Source organism: Babylonia areolata, chromosome 6 (genome assembly GCF_041734735.1).
Source record: "Babylonia areolata isolate BAREFJ2019XMU chromosome 6, ASM4173473v1, whole genome shotgun sequence".
Taxonomy (NCBI): domain Eukaryota; kingdom Metazoa; phylum Mollusca; class Gastropoda; order Neogastropoda; family Buccinidae; genus Babylonia; species Babylonia areolata.
In genome coordinates, this window is record NC_134881.1 from 1,389,128 (window position 1) to 1,401,627 (window position 12,500).

The 12,500-nt window shown below is 44.2% G+C and overlaps 1 protein-coding gene across 1 annotated transcript in view; it reads right to left on the bottom strand.

The window, feature by feature from the left end:
* The window catches only part of LOC143282644 (proprotein convertase subtilisin/kexin type 4-like), a 39,273-nt gene that overhangs the window by 16,794 nt on the left and 9,979 nt on the right, over positions 1–12,500 (bottom strand). The window contains exons 2-5 of the mRNA XM_076588292.1: positions 8,951–9,282; positions 7,117–7,218; positions 2,917–3,114; positions 95–241 (exon numbers count right to left, since the gene is read on the bottom strand). Of these exons, the coding sequence (XP_076444407.1) occupies positions 95–241; positions 2,917–3,114; positions 7,117–7,218; positions 8,951–9,238 (735 nt within the window). The 5' untranslated portion in view covers positions 9,239–9,282. The remainder of the gene's footprint in view (positions 1–94; positions 242–2,916; positions 3,115–7,116; positions 7,219–8,950; positions 9,283–12,500) is intronic.

Here is a 12,500-nt window from a genome sequence, read left to right on the forward strand (position 1 = left end):
CTACACTACACCACTCACGTAATTCTGCACCAGGTGTACTACACTACACCACTCACGTAATTCTGCACCAGGTGTACTACACTACACCACTCACGTAATTCTGCACCAGGTCCGGGTGAGTGTGGTCCACCCCGTCGTCCAGAATGCACACCACCACCCCCTCCCCCGTCACCCCACTGGCCCACGCCGCCTGCACGTTCATGTCCAGGTACTTCTCCCCCCCACTCTGGCCTCGGTTTTCCTGTTTGAAAAAAACAACACACAAAAAAACCCAACAACAATGACAGGCTCAACAGCCAAGTGGTTAAAGTATTGGACTTTCTTCTTCTTCTTTCATGGGCTGCAGTTCCCACCTTCACTCCTGTGTACACCAGTGGGCTTTTACATGTATGACTGTTTTTACCCCGCCGAGTAGGCAGCCATACTCCGTTTTCGGGGGGTACTGGACTTTCAATCTGAGGGTCCTGGGTTCGAATCTTGGTAACGCCACCTGGTGGGTAAAGAGTGGATGGAGATTTTTCCCGATCTCCCAGGTCAGTGTATGTTCAGACCTGCCAGTATCTGAACCCCCTCTGTGTGTGTCTATGCACGCAGAAGATCAAATACGCACGTTAAAGATCCTGTGATCCATGTTAGCGTTCGGTGGGTTATGGAAACAAGAACATACACAGCATGTACACTGCCGAAAACAAAGTATGGCTGCCTACATGGCAGGGTAAATAATAAAAAAAAACAACCCCAGTCAAACACGTAAAATTTACATGTCTGTATGAGTATATATATATATGTGTGTGTGTGTGTGTGTGTGTGTGTGTGTGTGTGTGTGTGTGTGACCTAAACCTGATTGTATGACACAGGAAACGAATGATAAGACCTAAATGGCAGCTGGCAGTTGTCTCTACCCAGGTAGGCAGCCTTTTGTGCAAATGACACAGAGTTTGTAAAGCACTTAGAGCTTGGTCTCCGACTGAGGATAGATGCTATAAAAGTATCCATATCATCATCATATAAGACAAGACATGACACTACTTTACTGTCTGTAATTCGCAGAAATTTGTCTTTTGGCTCAAGTACAAGTAACATTAACTCTTTCAGCACAGAGTTAATGTGTGGAAAAACACTCCCCAGTACCAAACATTGTACACTCAATGCTCTCAGTCACACAATTTGGTTCATGTCAAAACAACACACTGGACTTTTTCAGTTCAAATTCAGTCAAGGGGTGGGGGGCGTGGGGGGCGTGGGGGGGGGGGGGGGTTAGTCAGTTTCCTGTTGCATGGGAAAGTTGGCTGCAGCTGTCAAGCTCCGTTACAGTGTGAAAAACGGTCCCCTCAATGTCCACTAAAGTGTCAATGGCAGTGAAATGTCTGGCTGGCTTCAGTTGCCTGTGGTGGTGAAAGAGTTAACATCTAAAAGTACAATCATTTTAAAACATGAACATTCATGAAAATATGCAACACAATCACTTAAATGATAAAGCTGATTTATTTGCATTTATATTTGCATTTATATTTCTTTTTATCACAACAGATTTCTCTGTGTGAAATTCGGGCTGCTCTCCCCAGGGAGAGCGCATCGCTACACCACAGCGCCACCCATTATTTTTTTGTATTTTTTCCTGCGTGCAATTTTATTTGTTTTTCCTATCGAAGTGGATTTTTCTACAGAATATTGCCAGGAACAACCCTTTTGTTGCCTTGGGTTCTTTCACGTGCGCTTAGTGCATGCTGTACCTCGGTTTATCGCCTCATCCAAATGATTAGCGTCCAGGCCACCACTCAAGGTCTAGTTTCAGTTTCAGTTTCAGGAGCTCAAGGAGGCGTCACTGCGTTCGGACAAATCCATATACGCTACACCACATCTGCCAAGCAGATGCCTGACCAGCAGCATAACCCAACGCGCTTAGTCAGGCCTTGAGTAGTCAAGGTCTAGTGTAGGAGGAGAAAATATCGGTGGCTGAGTCGTGATTCGAACCAACGCGCTCAGATTCTCTCGCTTCCTAGGCGGACGCGTTACCTCTAGGCCATCACTCCAAGGTAAGAAAAAACATGTCATGGACACTTGAACATAAGATAAGCTAAACATGTGTAAAGTGCATTCACTCAGAAACATAACAGCTGAAGAAAGAACAGGTTAAAGGTGAGTTGTCTTTTACAGCCATCGAGACAGTGGGGAAAATTAGTGGAGAACAGCACCTTTCCCAAGGAACAAACACCAGGCCAAAACATGACCTTGACCCCTCATCACTGCTGAACACTGGATCACAACGACACAAGTCTAATGCCAAACTGATTCTTCCATGTTTGCACATGATTATCTGCACCAGTACTTATCAAAATATTCAAAAATTATAATGAAGTAAAAACAACAACAACAAAAACCAAACAGTTTAACAAAGCTATAGTAACAGCTGATGACAGAAGTGGTGGGCATGCCCTAGCAAAAAAACTGCAGTGAGGAAATTCAAGGAAGACCATTGCCAGTGCTTTACAGCTGGTCAAGATCAGTGACATCTGATACCCCCATTCTATGCCCCCTCCCCCCCTGCGCCCCCCCATTCCCCCCCTTGCTCTACCAGCCCCCCTGTAACCCTGTGTGTGCTTCGGACTTTGGCTATGAAGCCACGTGTGTGTCCACAAATAAGTTAATAAATAAATAAGCAAATAAATAAAATGAAATAACCCCCCCCCCCAAACACAATACTGCTAAAATGCCCCAAACATGAACAAAGAGCATTTCCCAAGAACACCGTGACACAACACCATGTCAAAACAGGGCCCTCAACTCTGATCACTGCTCAACTCTGCATCAGAAGAACCAGGACTTGAAATGAAAAACAAACAAACAAACAAAAAACAAAAAAACTTAAAGAAAAGCAACAACAAACCCCCCAAAACAAACACGATCTGCTCTTACCAAATACCACATGTCTCTGTAAAACGGGTCATTGAAGGACACCCCTTCGAGGAAATCTCTCAAAGCCTTGTCTGGCAGCGGTTCGCGATGGAAGACAGAGTTGTCCTTGATTTCTCGGATGGGCAGTTCCAGCTGCTTGTCGTGGATGATGCGGCGTTTGACTCGCTGCAGGTCCACCTCCTGCTGGACGTAGCGCACCTGTTGGCAGGTACACACACACACACACACACACACACACACACACACACACACACACACACACACACACACACACACACACACACACACACACACACACACACACACACACACACACACACACACACACACACACACACACACACACACACACACACACACACACACACACACACACACACACACACACACACACACACACACACACACACACACACACACACACACACACACACACACACACACACACACACACACACACACACACACACACACACACACACACACACACACACACACACACACACACACACACACACACACACACACACACACACACACACACACACACACACACACACACACACACACACACACACACACACACACACACACACACACACACACACACACACACACACACACACACACACACACACACACACACACACACACACACACACACACACACACACACACACACACACACACACACACACACACACACACACACACACACACACACACACACACACACACACACACACACACACACACACACACACACACACACACACACACACACACACACACACACACACACACACACACACACACACACACACACACACACACACACACACACACACACACACACACACACACACACACACACACACACACACACACACACACACACACACACACACACACACACACACACACACACACACACACACACACACACACACACACACACACACACACACACACACACACACACACACACACACACACACACACACACACACACACACACACACACACACACACACACACACACACACACACACACACACACACACACACACACACACACACACACACACACACACACACACACACACACACACACACGGAGACCCATGAACGTCAGGATGAAATGTATGATAACGCTGTCATTGTAACATACCATGTTGTGTGGTGAGCCGTGCTGACTGTTGTACTGTGTTGTCATAAACTGTGCTGTTCTGTGTTGTTATGTTCTGTCTGTGTTGTTCTGTTCTGTACTGTGTTGTTCTGTTCTGTGTTGTTCTGTGCTGTGTTGTTCTGTTCTGTCTGTGTTGTTCTGTTCTGTTCTGTGTTGTTCTGTTCTGTTCTGTGTTGTTCTGTTCTGTGTTGTTCTGTGCTGTGTTGTTCTGTTCTGTGTTGTTCTGTTCTGTTCTGTGTTGTTCTGTTCTGTGTTGTTCTGTTCTGTGTTGTTCTGTTCTGTCTGTGTTGTTCTGTTCTGTTCTGTGTTGTTCTGTTCTGTGTTGTTCTGTGCTGTGTTGTTCTGTTCTGTCTGTGTTGTTCTGTTCTGTTCTGTGTTGTTCTGTTCTGTGTTGTTCTGTTCTGTGCTGTTGTGTTGTTCTGTTCTGTGTTGTTCTGTTCTGTGCTGTGTTGTTCTGTGTTGTTGTGTTGTGTTGTTCTGTTCTGTTTTGTTCTGTTCTGTTTTGTTCTGTTCTGTGCTGTTGTGTTGTTCTGTTCTGTTCTGTGTTGTTCTGTTCTGTGTTGTTCTGTTCTGTGCTGTTGTGTTGTTCTGTTCTGTTCTGTGTTGTTCTGTTCTGTGTTGTTGTGTTGTTCTGTTCTGTTCTGTGTTGTTATGTTCTGTGTTGTTGTGTTGTTCTGTTCTGTCTGTGTTGTTCTGTGCTGTGTTGTTCTGTTCTGTGTTGTTCTGTTCTGTGCTGTGTTGTTCTGTTCTGTTCTGTGTTGTTCTGTGCTGTGCTGTGCTGTGCTGTGTTGTTCTGTTCTGTTCTGTGCTGTGTTGTTCTGTGCTGTGCTGTGCTGTGCTGTGTTGTTCTGTGCTGTGTTGTTCTGTTCTGTGCTGTGTTGTTCTGTGCTGTGTTGTTCTGTTCTGTGCTGTGGTGTTCTGTGCTGTGTTGTTCTGTGCTGTGCTGTGCTATGTTGTTCTTTGCTGTGTTGTTCTGTGCTGAGTTGTTCTTTGCTGTGTTGTTCTGTGCTGTGTTGTTCTGTGCTGTGCTGTGCTGTGGTGTGTTGTTCTGTGGTGTGTTGTTCTGTGGTGTGTTGTTATGTTCTGTGGTGTGTTGTTATGTTCTGTGCTGTGTTGTTCTGTTCTGTGCTGTGTTGTTCTGTGCTGTGTTGTTCTGTGCTGTGTTGTTCTGTGCTGTGTTGTTCTGTTCTGTGCTGTGTTGTTCTGTGCTGTGTTGTTCTGTTCTGTGCTGTGTTGTTCTGTGCTGTGTTGTTCTGTTCTGTGCTGTGTTGTTCTGTTCTGTGCTGTGTTGTTCTGTGCTGTGTTGTTCTGTGCTGTGTTGTTCTGTGCTGTGCTGTGTTGTTCTGTGCTGTGTTGTTCTGTTCTGTGCTGTGTTGTTCTGTGCTGTGTTGTTCTGTGCTGTGTTGTGTTGTTCTGTGCTGTGCTGTGGTGTGTTGTTCTTTGCTGTGGTGTGTTGTTCTGTGCTGTGTTGTTCTGTGCTGTGTTGTTCTGTGCTGTGCTGTGCTGTGTTGTTCTGTGGTGTGTTGTTATGTTCTGTGCTATGTTGTTATGTTCTTTGCTGTGTTGTTATGTTCTGTGCTGTTCTGTGCTGTGGTGTTCTGTGCTGTGGATGTTCTGTGCTGTGGATGTTCTGTGCTGTGTTGTGCTGTTCTGTTCTGTTCTGTGGTGTTCTGTTATGTTCTGTGCTGTGTTGTTATGTTCTGTGCTGTGTTGTTCTGTGCTGTGTTGTTATGTTCTGTGCTGTGTTGTTCTGTGCTATGTTGTTATGTTCTTTGCTGTGTTGTTATGTTCTGTGCTGTTATGTTCTGTGCCGTGTTGTACTGTGCCGTGTTGTACTGTGCTGTTATGTACTGTGCTGTGTTGTTATGTTCTGTGCTGTTATGTTCTGTGCTGTGTTGTTATGTTCTGTGCTGTGTTGTTCTGTGCTATATTGTTATGTTCTTTGCTGTGTTGTTATGTTCTGTGCTGTTATGTTCTGTGCCGTGTTGTACTGTGCCGTGTTGTACTGTGCTGTTATGTACTGTGCTGTGTTGTTATGTTCTGTGCTGTTATGTTCTGTGCTGTGTTGTTATGTTCTGTGCTGTTATGTACTGTGCTGTGTTGTTATGTTCTGTGCTGTTATGTTCTGTGCCGTGTTGTACTGTGCCGTGTTGTACTGTGCTGTTATGTACTGTGCTGTGTTGTGCTGTGCTGTGCTGTGTTGTACTGTGCTGTGTTGTGCTGTACTGTGCTGTGCTGTGCTGTGTTGTTCTGTGCTGTGTTGTTCTGTGCTGTGTTGTGCTGTACTGTGTTGTGCTGTACTGTGTTGTTCTGTGCTGTGTTGTGCTGTGCTGTGTTGTGCTGTACTGTGCTGTGTTGTGCTGTACTGTGCTGTACTGTGCTGTGTTGTGCTGTGTTGTGCTGTACTGTGCTGTACTGTGCTGTGTTGTTCTGTGTTGTTATGTACGACAGACAAAGGTCATGTGCGCAGCATACATTTGACAGCCCACATAAGGAAAAGCCTACAGCATCCAAAGAGCTGTCCCTGACAATACTCTGGTGACAATACTCTGACAATACTCTGGTGATAATACTCTGACAATACTCTGGTGACAATACTCTGACAATACTCTGGTGACAATACTCTGACAATACTCTGGTGATAATACTCTGACAATACTCTGGTGACAATACTCTGACAATACTCTGGTGATAATACTCTGACAATACTCTGGTGACAATACTCTGACAATACTCTGGTGACAATACTCTGACAATACTCTGGTGAAACATCCACTTTGATAGGAAAACCAAACACACTTGCAGACAGACAGACAGACAGACAGACAGACCCACAAAAACACAGGGCGGTGCTGGTGGAGATGTGGTCTCCCTTGGGGGAGAGCAGCGCGAATCTCACAGAGAAATATGTTGTGACAAACTGTTATACAATACAATGAAATAGAGTGCAGTTAATGCAAAACAAAGCAATGCAATGCAGTACAGCACAGCACAACACAACACAGACATACCTTTGGATGTGACTTGAGACGAGAGATGTGATGGTCGGCACTGCGTTTTGAGCGATGGGTCACCGACGGATGTTCCAGCACAAAGACGTCGATGTGTGGCAACTGTGGAACACACACTCCATAGCTCAGACCACAGTGTTGGAACACACACTCCATAGCTCAGACCACAGTGTTGTGGTGACACATCTTATACATCCTTTTTGACTCACTTGTGTAAACAAAGTGAGTCTATGTTTTAACCCGGTGTTCGGTTGTGTGTGTGTGTGTGTGTGTGTGTGTGTGTGTGTGTGTGTGTGTGTGTGTGTGTGTGTGTGTGTGTGTGTGTGTGTGTGTGTGTGTCTGTGTCTGTGTGTCTGTGTGTCTGTGTGTGTCTGTGTGTCTGTGTCTGTGTGTCCATGGTAAACTTTAACATTGACATTTTCTCTGCAAATACTTTGTCAGTTGACACCAAATTAGGCATAAAAATAGGGAAAATTCAGTTCTTTCCAGTCATCTTGTTTAAAACAATATTGCACCTCTGGGATGGGCACAAAAAAAAGAAGAAAAAAAGAAGAAGAAAAAAGACGCCTAATTATATGCAAACTGCATTTACTGTTATATTTATATTTTTTGTATTATCTAAACTTGGCATTTTGATCTGATATTCTGACCCAACAACAAGAGCAGTCATTATTATCATTTTTTGTTCAAACAGGAACTTCTTTTGCTAAGCATGGAAGTTTTATTTATTTTGCAAACGTTTTGGTGCAGATAGTAAAAAAAGGGAAATTACTCTGTAATTAATGCTAGGAGACTTCATTTGTTTTAAAATGATCTTTCTCATCTTAAACATTACATTTTGAAATTATACTCAATACATTAAAAGCTTGGATTTTTTAAAAAGTGTATCACAAGTGAGTCTTGAAGGCCTTGCCTCTCTTGTTTATTTATTCATCTATCTATTTATCCAATGCGTTCCAATCAAACTCGGGAGTTTATAAATTATAATGCTTTTTTTTGCCCCACACTTTCTCCATGTGTCAGTTTTGTGATAAGACTCAACAGTCAGTAGAGACAACAGATGTCCAGACTATCTGGGCCAGAATCGGATTATAGTGGAGCATCTTACCCGTTACATCCTCATTCTCAAAACCAAGAGGGCTTTAGGACAGTTGGCGTTGGGGTGGTTCCCAAAGGCCCAACTAGCCCCCAAGGCTGCAGCACTAACAGCCAGTGCAATCTTGCCTCCTAGTCTGAGGGTCAAAGTCCTTCACAACAGACTAAGCTGTATGAATGAATTCCCGTCACAGCTCTCACTCTGCTTTAGTAGGCCCAACTGTGAACTTATCTCAGTCTCTGATATATATATATATATATATATATATATATATATACATACATACAGACGCACACAGAGCCAACATTGTGCCACACCATTTGATAAATACCTGGCGGACGCAACAGCCAAGTGTTTCAGCATTAGACTTTCAAAGTGAGGGTCCTGGGTTCGAATCTTGGTAACGACGCCAGTTGGGTAAAGGGTGGAGATTTTTCTGATCTCCCAGGTCAACGTTTTTTCAGACCTGCTTGTGACTGAACCCCCTTCGTGTGTATTCACAAGCAGAAGATCAATTACGCACATTAAAGATCCTGTAATCCATGTCAGCGTTCGGTGAGTTGTGAAAACAAAACGTACCCATCATGCACCCCCCCGAAAAAGGAGTATGGCTGCCCACATGGAGGGGTAAAAACAGTCATACACGTTAATAAAAGACACCTCATGTACATGTATACGGGTGAACGTGGGAGCTGCAGCCGACAAACGAAGAAGAAGAAGAAGAAAAAAGATAAAAACCTCTCTCTGAACCGAAAAGCCGAGGTCAAAGGCCACAGTTCGAGCTTCTTCTGCCCCGCCGTCCACTTGCACCGCAAAGCTGTTGAGGTAGTGGGGGTTGTCATAGCTGTTGAGGTGGTGGGGGCTGTCATAGCTGTTGAGGTGGTGGGGGCTGTCATAGCTGTTGAGGTGGTGGGGGCTGTCATAGCTGTCCGCGGTGCTGGGGGTCAGAGGTGCCTGGACACCCACCACCACCACCACCATCGCCGACGCTACCACCACCACCACCACCACAGCAGCGACATTCATTGCCACTGTCCTCCTTCCTCCTCTTCTTCCTTCCCTCAATCCTTCTGGAAACAAATCACACACACACACACACACACACACACACACACACACACACACACACACACACACACTAATGAGAAATGGATAGGTTAAGTTTTCGAGATTGTATGATTTTGTCTTTGCTATAAAGAGGTTATTTTTTGTTTTGTTTTGTATTCTGAACGTTATAATACAATACAGTTTCAGTTTCAGTAGCTCAAGGAGGCGTCACTGCGTTCGGATAAGTCCATATATACAATGCACCACATCTGCCAAGCAGATGCCTGACCAGCAGCGTAACCCAACGAGACACCGCTGTAGGTCAACATGAATAAACAATTCAGCATGAAGTCCTGGATCCTGTGATGGTTCTGTTGTGTTGTTGACAGCATTCATTGTGAGGATGTTATGTGGGTATGGTGTCTTGTTGACAGGATGTTATGTGGCTATGGTGTCTTGTGTTGTTGACAGGATGTTATGTGGGTATGGTGTCTTGTGTTGTTGACAGGATGTTATGTGGCTATGGTGTCTTGTTGACAGGATGTTATGTGGGTATGGTGTCTTGTTGACAGGATGTTATGTGGGTATGGTGTCTTGTTGACAGGATGTTATGTGGGTATGGTGTCTTGTTGACAGGATGTTATGTGGCTATGGTGTCTTGTTGACAGGATGTTATGTGGGTATGGTGTCTTGTTGACAGGATGTTATGTGGGTATGGTGTCTTGTGTTGTTGACAGGATGTTATGTGGCTATGGTGTCTTGTTGACAGGATGTTATGTGGGTATGGTGTCTTGTTGACAGGATGTTATGTGGGTATGGTGTCTTGTGTTGTTGACAGGATTCATTGACAGGATGTTATGTGGGTATGGTGTCTTGTGTTGTTGACAGGATGTTATGTGGGTATGGTGTCTTGTGTTGTTGACAGGATGTTATGTGGGTATGGTGTCTTGTGTTGTTGACAGGATGTTATGTGGGTATGGTGTCTTGTGTTGTTGACAGGATATTATGTGGGTATGGTGTCTTGTGTTGTTGACAGGATGTTATGTGGGTATGGTGTCTTGTGTTGTTGACAGGATGTTATGTGGGTATGCTGTCTTGTGTTGTTGACAGGATATTATGTGGGTATGCTGTCTTGTGTTGTTGACAGGATGTTATGTGGGTATGGTGTCTTGTGTTGTTGACAGGATGTTATGTGGGTATGGTGTCTTGTTGACAGGATGTTATGTGGGTATGCTGTCTTGTTGACAGGATGTTATGTGGGTATGCTGTCTTGTTGACAGGATGTTATGTGGGTATGATGTCTTGTTGACAGGATGTTATGTGGGTATGGTGTCTTGTTGACAGGATGTTATGTGGGTATGGTGTCTTGTGTTGTTGACAGGATATTATGTGGGTATGGTGTCTTGTGTTGTTGACAGGATATTATGTGGGTATGGTGTCTTGTTGACAGGATGTTATGTGGGTATGGTGTCTTGTTGACAGGATGTTATGTGGGTATGGTGTCTTGTGTTGTTGACAGGATGTTATGTGGGTATGGTGTCTTGTCTTGTTGACAGGATGTTATGTGGGTATGATGTCTTGTGTTGTTGACAGGATTCATTGACAGGATGTTATGTGGGTATGGTGTCTTGTTGACAGGATTCACTGACAGGATGTTATGTGGGTATGGTGTCTTGTGTTGTTGACAGGATGTTATGTGGGTATGATGTCTTGTGTTGTTGACAGGATTCATTGACAGGATGTTATGTGGGTAAGGTGTCTTGTGTTGTTGACAGGATGTTATGTGGGTATGGTGTCTTGTTGACAGGATGTTATGTGGGTATGGTGTCTTGTTGACAGGATGTTATGTGGGTATGGTGTCTTGTGTTGTTGACAGGATGTTATGTGGGTATGATGTCTTGTGTTGTTGACAGGATTCATTGACAGGATGTTATGTGGGTATGGTGTCTTGTGATGTTGACATGATTCATTGACAGGACGTTATGTGGGTAAGGTGTCTTGATGTTGACAGGATTCATTGACAGGACGTTATGTGGGTAAGGTGTCTTGTGATGTTGACATGATTCATTGACAGGACGTTATGTGGGTAAGGTGTCTTGTGATGTTGACAGGATTCATTGACAGGATGTTATGTGGGTAAGGTGTCTTGTGATGTTGACAGGATTCATTGACAGGATGTTATGTGGGTAAGGTGTCTTGTGATGTTGACAGGATTCATTGACAGGATGTTATGTGGGTATGGTGTCTTGTGATGTTGACATGATTCATTGACAGGACGTTATGTGGGTAAGGTGTCTTGATGTTGACAGGATTCATTGACAGGATGTTATGTGGGTAAGGTGTCTTGTGATGTTGACAGGATTCATTGACAGGATGTTATGTGGGTATGGTGTCTTGTGTTGTTGACAGGATTCATTGACAGGATGTTATGTGGGTAAGGTGTCTTGTGTTGTTGACAGGATTCATTGACAGGACGTTATGTGGGTATGGTGTCTTGTGTTGTTGACAGGATGTTATGTGGGTATGGTGTCTTGTGATGTTGACATGATTCATTGACAGGATGTTATGTGGGTAAGGTGTCTTGTGATGTTGACATGATTCATTGACAGGACGTTATGTGGGTATGGTGTCTTGTGATGTTGACAGGATTCATTGACAGGATGTTATGTGGGTAAGGTGTCTTGTGTTGTTGACAGGATTCATTGACAGGATGTTATGTGGGTATGGTGTCTTGTGATGTTGACATGATTCATTGACAGGACGTTATGTGGGTAAGGTGTCTTGATGTTGACAGGATTCATTGACAGGATGTTATGTGGGTAAGGTGTCTTGATGTTGACAGGATTCATTGACAGGATGTTATGTGGGTATGATGTGTTGTTGACAGGATTCATTGACAGGATGTTATGTGGGTAAGGTGTCTTGTGATGTTGACAGGATTCATTGACAGGATGTTATGTGGGTAAGGTGTCTTGTGTTGTTGACAGGATGTTATGTGGGTATGGTGTCTTGTGATGTTGACAGGATTCATTGACAGGATGTTATGTGGGTAAGGTGTCTTGATGTTGACAGGATTCATTGACAGGATGTTATGTGGGTAAGGTGTCTTGTGATGTTGACAGGATTCATTGACAGGATGTTATGTGGGTATGGTGTCTTGTGATGTTGACATGATTCATTGACAGGACGTTATGTGGGTAAGGTGTCTTGATGTTGACAGGATTCATTGACAGGATGTTAT